The sequence below is a fragment of the Chanos chanos genome, chromosome 3 (assembly GCF_902362185.1).
Source record: "Chanos chanos chromosome 3, fChaCha1.1, whole genome shotgun sequence".
Lineage (NCBI taxonomy): Eukaryota > Metazoa > Chordata > Actinopteri > Gonorynchiformes > Chanidae > Chanos > Chanos chanos.
The window spans coordinates 49,406,607-49,428,539 of NC_044497.1; the positions used below are offsets into that span (position 1 = coordinate 49,406,607).

Consider the following 21,933-nt stretch of genomic DNA (forward strand, 5'->3'; position numbering starts at 1 on the left):
AATCATATACGTAGCAAAGCAGCTACACAGTCAGTGCTAGATGTGGTTTTATATCAGTCATCTTCAATGTACATAGTATCTCTTTAACGTGACCTATTTCGGCAATTGTAAGACCAGTTATCTTTGTGTTAACTCACCCTGTGCTCATTTTAAACAATTCATTCAGAATAAAATACAAATTTGAACGAGATTGGTAATCACAGAGACATGTGAGAACTGTGAACAGTGGTGATATTCTCTTCTCACCAAGTCATGGGTCTTCTGAATCGCAAAGTTCACCTCACACTAACTTGTAATAAATGAGGAATGCTTATTAAAAATACAATAACTGTGGCTGAGGGTATTATCCGCTTTCTTAATTCTTGGCACTGAAAGAAGGCAGTCATTTTACCTTCAATGGTCTCTTTGGTGGCTCAGACACAAACGATTATTGTCTATCGATACATAGATGGAGAGCAGCCAAAGAAATCCATCCCAATGTAGCGTGGGTAACCTTCCAGTGCCTTCACTTTCACTGGATCAAACTTCCAGTACTGCTGTCCTTTTAGAAAATGAGCATAACCTAAAGAGAAATCCGGAGCTTAATTCCACATTCCAAATTCAGAATAAAAAAAAAACACTAAAATTCCCTGAGACTTACACATACATTGACCTTATATTGAATCATGTTGAATAAAATCTTATCTTTAATCAACTAAATTACTGGATAAAATAGCCGAGAAAAGTCTCTAAAATTATAATACAGAGAAAACGATGTTTTGGAAACTTCAAAGAAGAAAAAAAATTAGATTCATAGAACAGAAATGGCTCTCTGATTGGTTTGGCTCTAACGTTGCTCTTACCATAGCGGTCCTGGAAAGCTGCATCAATATCATTTGGAATGCCCCTCCAGTCCTGCATGCTGCGTGGGTGTGCTGTGTCTACACGGTTCTCCTGAGTGTTGAAGCGCCAATAGCTGCCTTCTTTGAAGAAGTAGACCTTCTGAGCCTTATCCTCCCCCCACATCAGAGCAGCTTGGATGTCCAGAACCGAGAGACCCAACCTCTGTATAGAATCTGGCCCGGCAATCTGACGCTCTGCATCGAAGACCAAGTAACTCTGACCTGCACAGACAGCAAAGATCATGCTCACATACTCAAATGAAGGTTCTGCTTGATCTGGGGATCATTCTGGTACAGGGTCATTTGGAATACATTATGTATAATCTCAGCCAGTTTTATACATGGTAATGATGAAACTTATTACAGCTTGTTTACAGATACGGTGGAAGAGCCATTAAGATACTTGAAGTCGTATTATCTGAGTATTTCTTCTATGCCATTTACCTTAAAAGGAATAGCAGGCTGTAACATTTAACGTTAAATTAAAGTGCACATTAAATGATTTTTATATTCAGCTTAAAATATTTTGACATTCAGATGATTATTGTACTGAATGCATCCAAGATGTTCCTCAAACTTCAGTTTATCTTTTCATATGTAGCCACCAAATAAACATAAAACTTATAGCTGTAAAATCGTTTTCCTCCACCTGGTACAAACCTTGTGTTACATACACACTCTTAACTCCTTACTTTATGGGGTTAGGAAGTGGGGTGGATAATTAGGCCACCCAAAGAGCTGGGGTGGGGAGTTTTCAGGCGAACAGTATGGACAAACACATACATTCACATTCACACACACACACACACACACTCTCTCACAGACACACAGTCTCACAAAGGGAAGTAAACTTTGCATCAAATACTGCCTAAAGCTATAGTTCAAAATGTTCCTAATGGAAAACATCATTTTTGACTGTATAAACTGTGATTTATACATGCTATATATTATTATTATCAGCTTTATTTGGTTACAGCTTGTTAAATGAGATATCACAGAATGCACCTGGGGTCATGAAAAGCATGTCAGAAGCATGACAAAAAAATCTCATTCATAGAAACAAACCTGTAGAATAATATGTGACAGACTAATTCAAGGATCATACATTATGTGTGGCCTCATACATTTTCCCCAGATTATTACAAAATGCCTCTCTGTTGCTAGGATGTTAGAAATCAACATTTCTCTCAAGTTCAAGTGACATCACCCCAAATCATTCACCTTGAAGAAACCAGATGTTTCCAGAACGATCCTCAAAAGCGGCGTCAATGTGATCAGGAATTCCTCTCCAGTGTCGTGAAGCCAGTGCAGGATACCCAGCCTGAAGTTGTCCGTCACGGATACGCCACACATAACCTGACTTAAAAAAAAACAGCTCCCCTCTGATCATAGACACTGCATCAAAGTCCGTGTGACACACATCAGGCTGAGAGGAAGAGAGAGAGAGAGAGAGAGAGAGAGAGAGAGAGAGAGGAGAGTTGTGTAAGTTTTAAACCAAAACTCAGGTATATAGTATTATGGAAAAATGCTGTCAAACATATAAGGTCGTGAGGTTGTCAGTACCAAGGGATCAAAGACTCACTACAGTGCTAAAAATCTCGTTGGTCTCTGATATTGCAGGCGGTCTTATGGCTCGCTCAAGTTCTTGTTGGCGTTGGCGGTCTCGCTCTTGTTCCCACTGTCTTTCTTGTTCTCGTTCTCTTTCCCTTTGTCTTTCTTGTTCGCGTTCCCATTTCCACTGCCGTTCTCGCTCTCGTGCACGCTCCTGTTCACGTTCCCATTCCCGTTCCCGTTCCCGTTCCCTCTCCAACTCCAGCTCCCGTTCACGTGCACGTTTCCGTTCCTGTTCCAGCTCCCGTTCACGTGCACGTTCCCGTTCCTGTTCCAGCTCCCGTTCACGTGCACGTTCCCGTTCCTGTTCCAGCTCCCGTTCACGTTCACGTTCTCTTTCCCGTTTGCGTTCTTGCTCACGTTCAAGCTCGCGCTGCCGTTCTAGCTCGCGTTTGCGTTCCAGCTCACGCTGCCGCTCTTTTTCTTGTTCTCTGTCGTTTGACTGGCGGGCGCCATAGAGGTACTGAATACCTCGTTTGTCATCTTCGCTCAGCTGCAGTGGGTAGGAAAAGCTGTAGAATGGTGACATCACAGAGCCAGGTGCCAAGGAATGTTGCAAGCCTAGTACATGTCCGATTTCATGGGCTGCCACCTGGAGCAGATCGGTACCTGAAAGGAGAGGAGAGCAGAGGAGAGGGGAAGGTGTTAATGACGTAAAGTATTGAGGTTTTAGAGGAACATAAGGAATGCGACATAAGGAATGCTACGTTAAGTTAGCAACAAAAACAAGCAATAAACTAACTTACTATTACAGATTTCCACTTGATGGCCATTACAAATATTTGGTTAATATGTTTAGTATAGATATATTAAGATAATAGTAACAATTATTGAGAGTAATCAATATTTAAAAGTGAAAATCACGTAGAGCTTCTGAATGCAACTGCTTTGGATGACCTCCAAACCAGCGTGCCTCATTCATTCACTCACCCATACTGTTGCCAACAGTCCAAGTTTCATCATAGTCAAAGTGGATGTCTCCTTCCCGGTAGGTTCTTGGAAAGAAGGCATGGGCCAGAATTCCTCCGGGGCCATCAAACGGAAGGTTATCTCCGTGCCAGTACCTGTGTGTCAAACCAAACCACACTTGTCTGTCATGTTCTTTACTGTGCTGTAATCCTTTTCAAGTCATTACCAACATGGCAGTGACATGGAGACTCAAAGGCTGTTCTTCTGTCACAAGACATTTTGGAGGGCTCACTCTAGGCTGGAATGGACTCGATTAAAAACATTGGCAGGACAGAATGAGATTATCTAGAGATCTCGGACAGAAATGCTACAATGGACATGAACAAATGCAAGGTCAAGTGATTTCTGATATCACAATAAGATATAACGTCCCTATTCATCTCTTTTCCCAGAAACAATTACCAGGACTTCAATGAGTGTTTTTGTATGATGCCAAATACCAAGCTGGTCAACTGCGTTCCTTTATGAAAGAACCTTGTCTCATTTTCCATTGGTCCAAAACTGCTTGGATTAAATTAACCAGAAATCCTTGCTAGGTTTTGGCAAGATTCCAAAGTTTTGAAGGCCAAACGTTTAAGGTGAACTACGGGATCGTGGAGACCTTATTACTACAGTTTTATGAACTTCACCATATGAACCATTAACAAATCCTTATGGACTCCTTTGTGTCAGCAGTACAGGAGTTAGGATGTCTGAAGCTCCCAGATTCAGTAAACATCCTGTCAGCCAATGAATGTTTTCAATTTTAACCAGCTGCTTGTAATGCAGAGATATGTTCATGTGTTCCAGTGGTGACTGTTGTCCATCATTAGTGTGGCAAAGAGTCTCATGGTTATTGCTACTGCCTGAAATTTAACATCAGGATTTCAACAGCAAGTCACGTTTTTATGTGAGGTACAAAGGCTTCATTTTGTAATTACAGAACTGCATCTCTCTGCAGGTATAAAGCCTGTAGCATTATCATTTATTTATAAATGAAAAGTCTCTAAAGAAAAAAAAAAGATCCTCCTGAGAAAACAAGCAATAAAAGGATGTTTGGTGCATAACTGTACACTGTAAAATACAAGACTTTTACAGTCAGGAAATTGGAGGCACTCTTCCATGCGCCAAAACGCTACATAGTTTCAGTAGAGGGAAAAATGTACCTGGAAGGCACTTCTTGCTAATAAAGAACTACAAAACAAGTCCAAGTTTGCAAGTCAGCATTTCAAAGGAAAAGGTGGGGGGAACGGAGGGGAAGGGACCGTGGGATTTCCGAACAGCAGGGATGGTTCTCGATCTGTGTAACAAGACACCAAATATTTACTACACCTGACAGGTGTGTGGAATTAACAGCTCTCACTCTACCGTTCCCCCATTTCACAGGTCTGAGTAAGAGGATCATAAAGCACATGTACACACACACACACACACACACACACTTACTCAGATTAGTGAATGGTGGGTATGTGGGTCAAATTCCTTTAAAAACATTAACGAAAGCGGTTCATGAAGTTATGAGAGAACATATGAAGTTTATGAAGATGTGTACTTGTAAATATAGTTCCATACAAAGTTTACGATAGTGTATACTTGTAATTGTACTTGCAATTGTTTTTAAGTACCAATATGGAGCGCGCTTTCACTTATGATATACTTGTAAGAAGTGAACTTAGAAACGGTTATATATGTAAAATATGTGCGTACCATCTGAATTTACAGTCTATCAGACTTCATTTAAAAGACCCTTTTTACTAAAGTGTCTGTGTTAATCTGCCCTGCTGGTCATAGAGGTCATGGCAAAAATGGCATGGCTGTGAGATAAACAGTGTAGTAACTGGGGCTTTGAGATGTCAAGTCCTCAAGAATAATAGTTATCTGCCAATGTGCCCTTAAACGTGGTGTTTAACCCCAGTTTTTGTCTTCTCCTCAGTGGAGAAATGCAAATTTCTCTGGATAACAAATAAATGTGAATGTGCTATATCATTTTGGTGTCAGATATCCTTATGGTATTCCGCATTCGCTAATATTACATACATAATCATAATTAAATGTAGGTATATTTTCTGTTTCAAGAGAATATTCTGTTGACATTAAACATTCACAGATTGAAAAAAAAAAGAAACAAAAAACAAAAAAAGAAAGGAAAGTGGTGTTTTACCTGGTGAAGTCAATGACAATGTCAGCTCTGCCACTGGTGACTTCTGTAAAGGTCAGAGGTGTGACATCACTCCACACTTGCATTGCTTCCTGGAGGACACTTCGGACTTTGTCTAAGCTCATCTGCCATGGTGTGCGTACAATCCTGAGGGAGACAGAGAGAGAGAGAGAGAGAGAGAGAGAGAGAGAGAGAGAGAGAGAGAGAGAGAGAGAGAGAGAGAGAAAGAGAAAGAGAAAGAGAAAGAGAGAAATACACAAACATCAAAGACCACCCGTAACTGTTCCTAAGGTTCCTAGTACACTTCCACTATAATCCTTTAACGTAAGTACTTGCCGCCTTTTCATTGTGGCTGATTCTTGAGACCCACAGATTCGAGTCTGGGTAATCTGGCTGTTGTAAAAGAAGGGCCAAAGTCGAACCACTATTTTTTCTGTACATGCCACCCAGCTTCATAAGCAGGCTGGCTCAAGCATATCCCCAACAGTTGATCTGCTTTTCAAATTCTTTTGAGTACTTCATACCCAATCACTGCACAGAGGACTTGGAAAGTGTCTGAATGAGGAGGTAAGTTCAAACTCCATGCAAAACTGAGAGATGATTTTGTCATGCCATTTCTCGGTTTCACCATATCACAGTGTCATTGCCAATCATCCCAGCACAAGTGACACGGAAAATTTTATCTACTTTATGATGGGGCATACTAAAAATCACAATGTAATCATGATAGTAAAATATTTATGGAGTTTTCTGTCATAATAAAGCATGAGTTATATTCAGTTAATAAAGAGATAAGAACAAAAGCACAAAGGTACAACACATAAATGACAAAGAACCCGTATTATAAACGGTGCTGAGTGACAAAGACGTGTATGCTTGTTTTCAGAGGAGGGCTCCACGCGGAGAACATTTAAACTACTTGGGCATGTTATGTCTCTAGCTAATATCGTGTTCCACCAGGCTTCCCTGCGGGAGATTCTTCAAGAACATTCTTTAAGACCGCCGTATCTTAAGCAGTGTGGTGCCACTGACCTGCAGCCAGCCCAACTGTTGCCTCCTATATCGCTTTCATTCCCAGCTAACTCCATCCTTCAATGAGGCCACCTAATAGGGTTTGCGGAACATAACGTAGGTGGGGGTTACACGTTGGAGCTGCAGCCTCCATCTCATTGTTCTGAGGCCCTGCAAGTCCAGACAAGAGAGCACAGGGCTGCATAATCCACAGTGGCACTCACTGTGTGCTCTTGGTGCAGGCCAAGGTCCAAACCACAGCCCAGGAGCCTGCAGACTTTCATTAAACCTGAGCCATTCCCATCCTTGGGAGTGGCGTCTAACAACTCCTGCCGCATCAGTAAAATCCTTCATTAAAGACAAAGAAATCACACAGGGTGAGGATCTAGGCTGTAAACGACCTCTTAGAGGCATTACTCATGCCAGCACTACAAGACAGGGTGCTGTAACAGCAACTGCTGATTACTGGATATGTGTTGAAAGCAGGCAAGAGGAAAGCACAGTGTGTCTCTCTCTTTCTCTCTGTGTCCTGAGGTAAAAATGTGGTGAGCAGCATTTGATTCTCTGACTGGTGTTTAAAAGAGAATCGGACGGTCAAGGTGCACTCAAAATTGCCCCAAAGCTTAAGTTGAACAGAGGAATATGAAAGATTTGTGGCTTTTGCTATTTTGCAAGCAGGCCATAAATCTCATGGCTTAATTAATGTGGTGGCCGCTGTGAGGCTAGCTCTCTCTTGGGCTTAACTCTCGGCCGTCCCCATTGCTATCTCTCCTCCTGCTAAGCGGTGGAAGTAAACTAGAACCATGCAGGCTCCTCTGCCATGACATGCACGAGGGCTCTGGGTTGTAATGTCTGCCTCTCCTAAGGTCATGGCCCCAACGACTCTAAATTACAGAGGAGGCGGTTGGACAATGTCCGGTGGAGACCTCCTTTGACTCAGACAGAGGAGGCAAGTCAGTCAAAACATTAAGTGGCAGGGAGGTGACCCTTAGAAAAAAGGTCAGCATGCCGGTCAAACAGGTCCTTTAAAAGAAGCTCTGAAACTCAAGTCAACTTGGGGCACAGTTTCTTTGTTTGAAGTACTGCTTCAGAGTAGGTATGTCTTCAAGGTTGTTTGAAATGGAATCAAACATAATAGTCATCAAAAAATGTTTGAAACATTGCTCGGGTATCAAACAGAAAATAAACAACAGGTCTTCTATGATCAACATTTTTTAATTTTCAAAGATCCGATGAAAGCTTTTTTTTCCCCTTCATTTGAATCCTCTGACAGAATGGCACACAGATTATCTCGTGAATTTTCAGAAAGCATTGCTGAAATATTCCAGCTCTTGACTGACCTGGCATTTAGGTGGAATAACCTTCAATGGAGCCTCTTTGAAGACACATTAACTCAAGGAGGTCTCAAAAGAAATCACAACTGTTTTACCAAATCACTAACTGAAAGTCCTCAAAAACTCTCTACTTTACATGACCTGTTAGGGAGTAGTGCTAGGCATGATGAACACCAACATAATGCACCTTGTCCCACTCCCATGGTAATCCAAGTTTAAAAGTCACCTTTCATGTGCCATTACAATCACACTGGATCAGCAAAATGGTGGAAAAGTTGGTTTTGCGTCCCTGCTTGTGCTTATGGGTTTGAGATGTGAAATGAAAGACTAGATCCAGTGTAACCACTATGGGGTCAGGCCTCAGTACCTACCATTGCTAAAATACTGACATAACATGAAAAGCCTATGGTCAAAGTTCTTGTATATGCTTTAAATGTCACATACATGTAATCCAGCATCACAGAATTTTGCTTAGTATTTTTGGCCATCCCAAAGCTGCAGGAAAAAAAATATTGATATAGTCCCTAAAGACAAACATGGTTAAAAACAAATTAAGGGATCTTACTTGTAAGTAAGGTCAGTTTTCTCCCAGCGCCCTCCATACAGTACAAAGCGTTTTTGTCTGTGATGTCCCCCACGCATGGTGCCTTTGTGTCCGTAGTCCTGGGCACTAGCACCCTTCTGTGTGGGATAGTCTGGAACTCCACAACGGGGTCGTTTCCAAAAATCTGTGCCATTCTTAGACAGTGCTGTCCATGTATGCCCACTCTTAATGTCAGGTTCTTTCACAGTGTCCTGTATGTGTGGCAGTCTCCCTCTCTTCTTCAGACCATAGTGATGAGTCTTCTGGGACCATGCCTGTAAAAGCAGACCAGAGCAAGCAGTCATTTGCATTAGCAAGCATATGGAATCAGAACAAATATGCTTCCACTAACAAGAGTTACATGCAAATACTGAGTGAATATGAGTCTTGTATAACATGTCAGGCCATACTAAATGAAGGGAACAAGTTTACAATAACCCAAAAGATCTTGGATATGGTCAGATGAAATTCCCGTGAAAAGTTGGGCTTCCTGTATCCAGATAATCTCCCAAGGCTTTATCACATTCAATTTCCTTGACAGAATTTAAAGGAAATGGCTCTGTTAATTGGCTGGAAGCAGAACTGACTGGAGGGGTAGAGGGGGTCCTGAGCATTACCTTTCCCAACCCTAAAGCTTCTTATTTAAACTCACTCTGTTTTAAGGAGCAGCTGAAATGGTTTAAAGTATCTATCTCCCTCTCTTTCCCTTGTCCCTTTTTGGGGTTGGTAGTAGGGCCAGAGGGTGGAATGGGGTGAACTCTTTTTTTTTTTTTAATGCCTTTAAAAAAAGCTTCTGCCTCCCTGAGCCTGGGGGTCCCAGTTAAAAGCTGTAATTTAGAAACAACCTAAATTTGGATGGCCATAAAAAAACCTTTAAAAAATACATCACCCGGGAAGCAGGGAGTCTTTTCCCCAAAAGATTACTAAACAAACCAGGCATTCTGTGTGTACTAAAATGTATACCTACAGGCTGCTAATCAGCTGAAAATAGAAAATTCAGTGGAATGTTCTAATAAGGACAGAGCACAGTAAAAAAAAAATGTTTGAAAAGAATTTGAAAAACCACCTTTGATGGACTTTGAATGAGCACTACATTGGAAATTGGTCTCCTTATTGACTTCCCTCACTAAACTTACCAAAGCTTCACTGAAAGTGAATTCAAACAGACAAAAGGGGGAAAAAGAACAACCAAATATTTGTGGACGAGTTGGGGCAAATAAGTGCCTTCCTTAAAATGCATTGACTTGTTGAACTTGATAGCATTTTCAACCTAGAGACACCAGCAGAGCAGTGAAGAATCCCATGGATCCCTGCCAAAATAGTAGTCACAGTGGTCTTGCTTGTCTTTCTGTCTCAGCAATAAATCTGCTGACATTGCATGGATTTTCCATGGACCACTCTGTTATCAAACAGAGGGCATGTGTGCAAAGTATGGGTATAATTTGTGCAGTGGGTCTAAATGACTAGTTTGCTGTATCGCAATAGTTTGGCAAGAGGAGAGTGGTTGTTGAGACAGACATTATGCGGGTTGAACTGCTGTCCCCTTTACCCTCCCAGCGAAGACAAACTGATTTCTGGTCCACTCAGTGAATGACCAAAATAGAAGAAAAACACAAGGGTGCCTCAGGTTCAACAGAGGTCAAGGTTCAGCACTCAGTGCCTAACCCCTTGAGCCAGAGTAAAAACACACCACTGAAGGGCAAGTTTTTTTTTCCCTATCTTTTGGCAACATGTTGAATTCTGACAGAAATCAGTCAAATGTTCCTCATGACTATCACTTCATAACTCTATATTTAAAACATATACCCTGCAAGTGAAACAAGTAATGCGTCTTCACCAACTTCATATTGCAGAGTTTCACAAACTATGACATTCTGGCACAGTATTAAGCCACTGGACAAATGTAACTTTTCTGAGCCTTTCCGAACCAATTCGTCATTGATGTCATATAAGAGCAACAAACACATTTTATAAGAGATTCATTTTTCTCAAAATAACCACACGGAGATGATGCAAAACTTGTAATGACCCACATTTTGACTGGAAGTAACTTTTAGAGTCATACAAAATCTTTCTGATGAAATCTCCAGTAGATATTATGCTAATTACAGTACAGTCATAGCAGATTCTGGTGTAGATGAACTGTCTTTTGAAGTGAAGGTCTTTTTTCCAAAAGGGTTTTAAGGTCTCTGGATCCTTCTCCAGAACAAGGTCTACTGAATGTTTAGCACAGTGAAAAGGATTTCTATAGTGTTCAGAACAAGAGGGCTTTTTTAAAACTATCAATTCATTCCCTGGGAGTGCCTTTAGAAAAAGCCTCAAACTTAATTTTAAGTGCTATGTTCCACATTCTTTGAGGAAAGACTGTAATTTCAATTCATCCCTTTCAGGCACATCAGTCTTTCAGCTTAGCTGTCAAAATGAACAATTTTGAGGAAAAATTGACCAAAGCTATTCACAACATCGCAACTTTCATAACGAGTCTTAACATCAGTAAAACTCTTACACTGTTGCACTGTAGTTATGGAATGAATCGAAAGAATAACCTTTCTTCTCAGACTATTCCATTTACTTCATCCTACTTCTCTTGCTAAAATTGGACAAGACTTGCACCCACCAGTTTAGCTGTGCTCCACTTATGCTCCACCTCCAGACTCGAAAGAGTAAAATGGTATGAATGATTGAGGTGTTTGGAATCGGAAGAATTGCTAAGTATTCCAGCAAAGTCTTTAAACTCTTCAGTCAACTATGGACAATGAGGGAGAGATTTCATATCATCCGCCGGTATGAGGCAAGATTAGAAATGCATTATTTGTCAAGATCTGCAGGTGCTGGTCCAGATTCGTCATTTTGCCAGATTAGTACATACATATCCTAGAAACCTTTCTGTCTAAACCTCTCAGTGCTGAGGTCCCACTGACAATCAGCAGTAAACTCATCAATCTATAGTAAGAGACTTGCGAGCAACTAGATAGAAATGTATTAACTGTTTCAAAGCTGAGAAAAAGGCCTATACTGGTGTTTCCAGCCCCACTGATTACGCATTTACTTCAGGAATTGATATCAATACTTTGACATTCCACAGGTTTTAAAGCATGGGTTAACTAACTATGGGTTAAGAAAATAGGGCCTGAGAGTGTTCATCTACACCAACAGCAAGAGATATGTAAACTCAATTATGGGTCAACTACCATAATTGACCCTACTGGTAAACCACGATACTGCATCTCCACACACAGAGTCACTTTATACTTCTCTTGAATACACTTCATGCAGATAATAAAAGACCAGTTACACATGGTATATGAATAAGATATTGGCTTAATGGAATGCCATTTGAATGCAGAGGATTTTGAGTACAAAGTCTCAAAAGTTGTAGCAGATGCCTTTGGGGAAACCCTAATAAAAGAACTGACATGTTACAGCACGATGGATGGGTGGAAGAATGGCTCTCTCTCCTGAGTGAGTCAAACACATGCTGCAGATGCTGAGTACACACCAAAACACCAAGGTTTCTATTGTGAAGCTCTATGGTATAAGCCACGATTCTGTGCAAATCAGCAGCAAAAACACCAGGTGTAGGGAGCTATATGCAAAGAACACCTGACATTTCTATTCTGCCACTGTATGTCCGATGACTCAGAGATTACATTGTTTTAAAGTGGCTCATGGGATTGTTTGTCGCTCCATCGTTGTGCTTCACAGTTTACCGCCAATAACATTTTGATCTATACACATTCATAACAACAAAACAAACAGCTACTCCCCCCGGATTCAAAGTGCATTATAGTCTGTAACCATATGGCGGAAAAAAAAGAAAAGTGGTAAGTCATATCATCTCTTAGTCAGGCATCCTTTGACAGATAAAAGTAGGCCACAGTTGAGATAAAGAATGCAAAGGCTTGAGGAAATCAGTCTTGGATAAATATTTATAGGCAAAAGTCCCCAGAGATCAGCACGCCTTGGTGGTTGTTTACACAACTGAAGTGATTATTCTGAGCAGGGAAACTGTTTAGCTGGAACTGGAAAAGGATTAAGTTGATGAGAGATGATAGATAGAATCGTACATGTTAGTGAAATGTTGTCTCTCCTTCTCCCTCTAAAGCTGGCTGCTGTGAATGAGCTGGCACAAAGTAAGGATGACAGTAATCTTCCTTACTCACCAAAAGAACTTTATTTACTAAACCCAAACATGCCTCTATGATAGGTCTCTGCAATCTACCAGTTGTAGTCCTCTGAGCATACGGATGTGTGACAGAGTGGATTTAGCAAATGATTCTGTTTTAGAGATGGTGATATCTTGTTTGACTTTCTCGGTGAGATAACCAAACAATGATTGCAATAGAATTACAATACAATTGCTTGCTTCTTGGGTTTTCTACCATGGCAAAAACATTGTTTTAATATTGTTTTACCTCTGCATTCACCTCAAATTGAAACCCTCTTAAGGACCCCCGAGCGAGGCATTCATCAACTACGTCTGTCAGTCCGACAGCAATTGAGCTGAATTGCGGGCTGTCTGAGAAACCTCGGGGAAACATGTCATCAGAGCAAACTTGATAAGCTTGCTGTCTGCTAAGTAAGCTGAATGTGGAGTGGTCGCTAAACGAGGCCACTGAAGCATCAAGTCATCTTCTTTGTGAAAAATGATAGCATAAGAATGTAGACTTTCCCTCTGTCATGTAAGTTTTCCCTCTGCAGTATATTACATTGAAGCACTCCTAAGCAACAATTATGTCTGCAGGTAACTGCATGTTTGAGTATCACAAATTACACTTGATTCTGTCTGACCTCACCTCTTAAAAAACTTTGTTTATGCATTTTTCACACAGCTTCAAAAAAAAAAAATCTTCTGATTGGTGCTGACTTCAGATCCATCATGAAAGAAAATCTGACTTTCCTAGCAGACATAACTCAGTGAGCATTTATAATAAAGCATGGGAGGAAAAGGTGGAAAGTGGTCTTGGAGAAATCAAAGAAAAACTGGACAGACAAGTATCAATTAGCCAGCAGTCATAACATGCTAAGATTGCAACAGACTAAAAGGTTTGCGCTGTTTGTGATTTTCCATTTGTTACACGAGCACCGTCTGCAATTATGTCTCAGATGATGCCATGACATAAATGAACAGTTGCCAACTTAACTCTGCTCATTCCTCGGGTACATGATACATTAAGTGAATCTTGGTAGGTCAATGAACATAGTGATGTCAAATACTGTAAGAAAGACATTCTGCACTACAAAGGATATGCATACGCACCAGCTATCTCGTTCTTTCCATTTTCCCTATGTCAGCAAATAGACAGTCTCTTATCCCTCTCGACATGCCAGATGACTTGCCCCTGCCTGCATAATCTCCATCCTGAGCTTTGTCAACAGTGGAGAACAAATTGACTCCACATACTACGCATCAGTGGAGCCACTCAGAATTCCCAGAAAGATTCCCGGACTGTAAGTAATAACTACAACGTTTGTCAGTTGTTTAATTCAAGGGTCTCCTCCCACAGGAGAAACAACATGGACTGTGACAACCGTGGAATGAAGTTAGAACCTCTACTTTCTTGCTGTTTTTCTGTGAGAATGTGGTTTCACCTTTAGTCGTTCGATTCTGTCTGTGATTAATCAGCACTTCTGGAGGGAAGACAGAGTTCAGGAATGGCTCAGCGCCCCATTATCTCATCTGCTAGCTCTACTGTTCTCTGTTCTCCCACTTCCACTTCAGAAGGACACTTTTTTCTATCACGGCCTCTCTGGGAAATCTTGGAAATGTTATTGGATCTCTTCCAATTGGGTGAAAACTGGCCATCTGCAGCTTTTCTTGGTCATGTTCCTCCATGCTAATACTTAGAAACTCTTGTCTCATGGAGTTCACGTTTACGCAACATTCCGCATGTCAGCAGGACATTTGGACGCCATCGGTTTAATTCTGTTTGAGCCTAAACTAAGTTAAAAAAAAAAGTAAATAAATAAAAGATAACAGCAGCTACATGTTGAATACTAGTGGTAACAACCAAAACACAGCATACCAAAATATAAACTATGGTCCACCAGAGCAACTTCAGCACATCTCTCCATAGATTCTACAAAACTCTACTTAAGGGACCCATACCCCATTCTTATACAAGGCCTTGTGTCATTTGGTGTTTTGTTGATGGTGGTGACAGCACTATGCTTGGTCTGGTTACTGACATGGCCACAGTATAAGGTTAATATTGTTCTTATTCTCATCATCAGTGAACAATCGCACTCTGTGGATGAAGGCGTTCTCATTGTGTAAGGAACAACTCTCATTGAGACAGAAGTACTTCAAAATGAAATGGAGGCAATTATCTGGAATGATTTTGTATTTATCAGTGTCTGCCATACTCTTAAAGTGGTCTAGTGGACCTTGAAATGCACCACACACCATATCACAGCTACCAGAATGCTTCACTGTTGGAAACAAGCATGTGGGCCAGTCTCTTTTGGCAAACACCACATGTGTCACATCTGCTTGCTGAATACAGCATGAAGGATAATTAATCCAATCCAACTTTTTTCACTGCTTCGTACACACCAGTGCCTGTGTTTTATGTACTCCTTGACTCACAAAGATGCATTTTATGTGTAATAGGAGTTTACACACCGCAGTCCAACTAAGAGTATCATTCTCTATGAAGTTTCAGATTCGCTTTTCTGTTTTGTGTTGTATCTCAAACTATCAAAACCATCACATTGTACGAGTCTGCATAGTTTACCCTATTCTTTCCTCCAGATATCCATGCCAACATCACCTTAGCTGCTGTTCCTCCTGATACGTCAACAAATCAAGGACTCACTGGAGCTCTTGACAAAGGCACCAAAACTGTCATTACTCTTGAAAGTCATGATAGCCAAATAATGAGTGACAGGGTCAGACCTGACCTGGTTTTAGACCTGACACAAAGCTTGATCAAATGTCAATTCCATAATTAACTCAGTTCACCACACCCAAATGCTTTCAAAATATTTACCTCTGCTCTACTCAACACTTTCTCTTTTGGCAGTTATCTGTGTATCACGTCACCTTAATTGCATGTCTAGATGGTTTCTTAATAGATAAAACCTGATGACTAATCAATGCACCATGTTTCAACAATTTTAACTGCTCGCTTAATATGTGATATAACATGTCATAATTAGTGGTTACGTGTGAGTCAATCCAGTCAAAGTATTAGAGAGTGGATAAAAAAGGGGAACAGTGTCAGTCAAGTGTACCTTCCAAAGCGTACCATGCTTTATTAAAACGTACTGCAAAGTGGATTGGAGGTCAACAACATCACAAAGCACGGTTCTGGAATCCATTACAATAACCCATGGGCGATGTCTTGCATTTCTCAGCTAATCACCTGAAAAGTCTCAGGCATTCCAAGCTACTCCCTTTGGCCAGCCCCTTAAACAAATCTACGTATTGTCAGTGTTTTCCTAAGCACCATGACTTGCATCAAGTAACAAAGCTCTTTCCTCTTACCCTAAAAAAAAAAAAACAAACAGATTTTCAGCAAGCTACAGGAATGATCTGTGCAGTCTGCTGTTCCTCCTATGCTAATTAAATCAGCTGTAAAAATCATGCAAGACAGATTTTTGAACAATGCCATTCTACACGAAACTATTCTGTAAGCCAGTGGTTCTCAACTCCAGTCCTGGGGGCCCACTGTCCTGCACGTCTTTGTTTTAACTCTTCATTATCACAGTTAATTGAGCTAATCAAGGGCTTGATGATTAATTGATCAGTGGAATCAGATGTGTCAGACCTGATTTAAAACAAAGACATGCAGGACAGTGGGCCCCCAGGACTGGAGTTGAGAATCACTGCTGTAAGCTATTTTATAAATCTGATTGGTTCATTTGTTCAACTTTGGATTTCAAAGAGCAGAAATGTATATCTGTATTCTTCATTATCGCATATGACATGAACTCTGATGTCAGACCACTAATAGTGTCTATAGTGTCTAAATTTCTAGTATACCAGATTTTCTCAGAAGTGACACATTATCCCTTTCCCCAGCAAGTGTGTAGTATGTGAATTGTGTACATAACTATGCTGTCTTCAGAGTAACTGCAAAATGATTATCATGATTTATTAAAAAAGGGGGGGGGGGGGTATTCTTAGAAACTGGATATTCCAAATCAAATAATGTCATTTTCAACATATATTCCTATATATCATATATTCGTTCCTAAATCCGGATGAATTACGAGTTAGAGTGTAAGAGATCGACTTTTCACAATTTCCGGCGTTTACCGATGCAACAAGCAACTGACACCAACAACATATCTCCAAAATGCATGTTGAGATCCTTCAATCTAAACGCTACTGGCTTAGTATGCGGTGCTTGTTTGTTGCGTTTCTCTAAACTAGCTACTTCATCTCTCCATGCTGTTAAACGGAAGCCTACACAGTAACTATTTGTGACGACTGAGTCTCTCCTGAGATTTGGATTATCTTTAAACCATTAGATTCTTGAATTCTGAACTACCACCTTCAACCTATTTGCAGTCTAAATCGGCAGGAGAACGTTCCTTTGTTCCTCTGATCCGTTCCTTTGTTTCCCCCGTTTACCCCAAATCCAGGAGGCTGCTTAGGGAGGGAAACTATGCACAACAAAACTTCAGGAGAACAGCTTGACACGAATAGTACATTTTTAATAACACTCACCGCTGTCGCTTTGTACCTGTGGCTGGCTTTCCCGTCAGGTAGTGGCAAGGAATGGAGGGACAGAATGAAGTGTAACAGCAGTGCACCGGAGAGAAGCTGGGCGGCCAGCATCATCCTTTGATTTGATTCGGACCCGTACACACCACCTGAGCGCGTGGACACTTCAAGGGACAGACAGAGGGCGGAGATACTGCTCTCTGCGCTGTGGAGCTTACAAGAGTGAAAGAGCGTTGGCTTACCGAGGGATTTTATACTCTCTGATTTCTTTGTTCTCTCTCCTTCAAATTACAGTTTTATGGTCCTGAGTGAGAAGTTCATCAGTGCTCACGTGATTCAACCTCAACACATTTTTTCAAGGATGCAGCAGAGAAAGTTGGTAATCAGCATCTGGGAATAAAAAAAACAACTACAGAATATTTTCCTGCATGATTTTATGATCTTATTTGACGATCGCGTGGAGGGTTTGATAATGTGTAACATACCAAGTTTGAATATCACTTCCAACTTTCAGTTGTTAGTTACTGATTTCCTGAGTTTTCCAGCCTAATTTGGGCAATAAAGTAAGATTCTAAAATAGTCATTTATAAGCTTACGTCGATGAAACCATCGTTTCAGTTACACCTGTCAAATAATAGTGCAACCAAATGGAAAATTCAAGGACAAAGTTTCTAATAATATAGTTTCCCGTTAAATTAATATGCTTTTCTCTAAATGTAGCTCCCTTTAAGTACTTTGACAGGAGATTTGTTTCAAAACTGACAAACCCTCCAAGTTGTATGAAGAGCCCTAAAACACTTTTCAATGAGTAGACACATTTCTCAAATGCTTTGGTTTAAAGTGCATGAATGGTGTCATTACTGTCAGACTTATGGTAGAGGAAATTGTTTGTTTGGAATAGATCAGTAAATTAAAGGGCTGTTGCTGATGTCTTTTGAACAACATCAGTCAGAACCATCATCTAAGCAGTCTCCCGCCTTGATGACAGTGTGTGTGAGTGTGTGTGTGATCTGTAGAATTGTTTTAGTGCCTCTAAGATCAATATATCACCAAGTCTTTGCAAAGTGAGTGTTTCATGCTTGCCATTTACTCAAATTTGTTTGTCATTGTAAGCTGTAACCAATTTATTGCCATGTAGTTATCATGTTATTTCTAAAATCCTTGATTTTGCGTTCAGTGCAGTGGATTGTTGCAGCTAAGCAATACAGAAACTTAACCCCCATCAGATGATGTGGGGTTTTTTTCTCCTTTTCTTTTTGTAACTGTACGGTTGGATTTCAAATATCTTTGATGTGTATCAAATGAATTATTTCTGTATTAGCGTAGACTGCACATAGCTTATTTTGTTTGATCATAATTATTTGTTAGAGATGGAAATGTATCTTTTTCTATCTTTAGAACTTCTGCCAGTTCGTTCATCACCTTTCCTTTCTCTGCGGACGTTTTAACAAAGGCTCTCTTCTAATTACGTTGCGTGCATCTGGATTTTACACTGAGTTGTTTTATAACAGCCCACTGACGACGGCTCTACCAGAGACATCCCAGGTTCACACACCACTGCGAGCCAAAATACACAACACAGCTAATTGATCTCAGACTGCTCTTGGCAGTCAGTATTGGTAAACTCTCAAACAAGCTTCATGAACAGAGTGGACCCATGCATGCCTTTGAAAACAAAGGCTAACTAAGAGAGAACTGAAGACTAAATGCTGTATTTTTCTTATCAGTTCCCTATGGCTCATTCTCTCTCTCTCTCTCTCTCTCTCTCTCTCTCACTCACTCTCTCTCTCTCTCTCTCTCTCTCTCTCTCTCTCTCTCTTTCCCTCTCTCTCTCAAAAGGCTGATACAGAGGAGTTCACAGTGACATTGAGATGGAAAACACTTCCACATGGAAGTAAAAAAAAAATCTTTGTACCGCACTTATGAGGTACCTTGAGCAGCTTTTCTGATACATGACTGTTTCCTTCATCCACACAGCAGATGTTTGGTGTATGACATTCTGCAGGGTGAACAATGAACTCTTAAGACCATTATCTGTTACTCTGGCTCAAAGGTCATGTGTAGACAACAACTTGTTTGTAAAGGGGGGAAAAGGCAGTAGAAACTTTCATACTCTGACCACAGAACATCAGTCTCTTCATTGTGATTCCTCTTCTACTCCACCACAATAAAGACCAAGAACATAACCACTGCCTAATCATGACTAAGTGACCTGGTGACAAGACGGTATGTTGTGTGAAGAGTTTAGAGAGTTCAATGTACTTTATAGAGGTCTTTATTAGCACCCCCTTGTGGTTCTGTAGAGTATGAGCACTTCACTGTATCAGCATGTTTGTCTTTTGACCTCAGGGGAACCCTCATCAATTATAAGAAGGATGTCCTGAAAGCAAAAAACAGCGGTATAATTGTATACCCTTCCTGTCCTTTTGTTAGTAGGTGTTGATCTACGTTTGATCAACTGGTTTGCCTGTCGACCATCCTTGCCCCTCCAGCAATCCATCCCTTCAACCTGAAATCCTATTGACCAGCAAAGGCTTTCTGGCCCTGGGGAGGCCCAGTACTGCCAACCACAACAAAGTCATGTGGACCAGCAAGCAAGTAGGGACTTTCCCCCCAAGGACTCACTTATGATCAATTACGGCTCCAAACGGCTGTTGGAGCATAGAGGAAGGCTGTCCAGCTTAATCACTGGCAGATTTCTCCGAGATTTACTGGGTCTTCACCCCTCATTTTAGTGGGGAGAACCACAATGACGCTGAATCATCTCAAATTACTGACGGACTCGTAAACCCACTTAAAAGGCAAAAAGAAAACATTTCTTTTTTTTTTTTTCTTTCTCTTGCTTTTAAACCCATTTCTGATCCCAGGTGTATCAGCAAGAGCAGGGCATTAATCCAGAGAAAGCATAAATACTTTTTTTTTTAAATATCCATCTTTTGAACAGTAGTGTAAAAAAGGGGGCAGTAGTTTTGAGATTTTAGCTCTTTCAGAGATGAGCGAGTGAAGGTAAAGAGATCAGTAAAAGCTACCAGGTGTCTCACTGGACTAACTGCAAAAGACATCCATAACAATGTAGCCCTAATGTAACTAATCCCAGCGCACATATGTTTACTTTCAAATCTCCATCTTTTGTTATGGTGATGGTAACTGAGTGAGAATGAAGGGGTAAACAGAGCGTCCGCTCATAGTTCCTCTTAATAGAACAGATTTGATGCTTTTGTTAGTTAACACCCGCAAAAGGATTATGTGTGGAATGTTAAACAAAGTGGTTAAAAAAAAAAGTCTGAGCAATGTGTTTACTTCTCATGTTTTTTTTGTTGTCTGTTCAATATTTCCAACATATTTTCTGTGATTTGAATTGTTATCCTGACTCTCTTTCAAAGGCACAACCCCTCTCTCTCTCTCTTCATCTCTCTCCCTCTCTCTCTCTCTCTCTCTCACACACACACACACACACACACACCAGCACACCTGCAAAATCAATGAAAGTCTACATCTGGACAAGGTCAGGAGGGGAGGGATCCAGGGATTTCCCATCAATGAGTCAAAAAAAAAAAAAAATACACCAGAGACAGAATCCCACAGTCGTTGCTCTTCTGCCACAATAACACTGTTTGTGAGTAACACCACACCATTACCTTCCTCACAAACGTTTTCAGGTTACTCAAAGGCTTAGTTCTTGTGGCAATTCAACTCTGACTCCTCCTGGAGTCTGGTACCTCTTCTGTGTACTCCTCTACCACAACAAACAAAGATAGCAGTGCCAAGACCTCTTAGAAGGCATGTCCTGTTCCTCCTAGTTGTAAACATGTCTTAATTGGCAAGTCGTTACGAGAGCAAAAGTTGGGCAAGCTAAGTCATTGAGGAGCGATACTTTTAGCTACTTTTAGCTGCATGGTATTGAAATGATAACTTGAAATTTCAGAGATAGCTGAGTGAATGTATATCAGAGAGTAACATCACCCTATTTGTTGTTGTTGTTGTTGCTGTTGACTCAAGCCATTGCAGTTTCCCCAATGGTAACAGGATAGAAAAAAACAACTGTTGAGCAAATGCAGCTACATCTGAACCAGTCGTTGACAAAATGACAAAATCCAGGAAAACCATGGAGGGAAAGACAACATGTAAAAGCTCACAGCCTTTAATGGAATCTGGGTTTTACTATTAATCATTGATCTAATATCCAGTTCACTGAAAGTGTGAACAGCCTGATTTCATCTTCAAACCAGATGGCTCTGATTTTCCACATCCTTCATACAGAAATATACACTATGACTTTTCAAAACATACACATCAGAAAAGTTGTGGCACTATAAGCTAGCCTAAAAATAACAGTATATTTCATGAGGAGATGACATTATACAGCAAGAGCATTTTTCTCTTAAATGTATTCTTTCCTTCAAAGTAGTAGACATACCACAAATTAAATAGTTTATTATTTCATATGCAAAAACAACAGTGAACTATTCATCTTAAATTTCAGTAAATAAGAGGAAAGGCAAATATCCATGAAAAGAACTGGAAGGCGAGCTGAAAGTCAAGATAATACGATTTCAACATTGCAATACTTTGGGGAGGTGAACAGATCTTGCATTTTTATTTCTTTATTTACTGTGTTTCTTTGCTGCTTTTTTTCCCCTGACATTTGCCTTAAGGCCGCAGTGCTCGAACAGACTTTGATTAGATTTCATTTCTTTAAGGATCAGTCTCCTCTCATACCTGTGTCACTGAAA

The 21,933-nt window shown here is 40.5% G+C and overlaps 1 protein-coding gene across 1 annotated transcript; it reads right to left on the bottom strand.

Moving 5' to 3' along the window:
* Window positions 1-434: 434 nt before the first annotated feature.
* mmp11b (matrix metallopeptidase 11b) lies at window positions 435-17,314 on the bottom strand. Its single transcript, XM_030769860.1, has 8 exons — window positions 17,204-17,314; window positions 8,509-8,801; window positions 5,602-5,745; window positions 3,423-3,556; window positions 2,464-3,101; window positions 2,103-2,307; window positions 843-1,103; window positions 435-562 (listed from the first exon to the last, which is right to left on the bottom strand). The coding sequence occupies exons 1-8, from the start codon at window positions 17,312-17,314 to the stop codon at window positions 435-437; spliced, it is 1,914 nt and encodes a 637-aa protein (XP_030625720.1).
* Window positions 17,315-21,933: the final 4,619 nt, after the last annotated feature.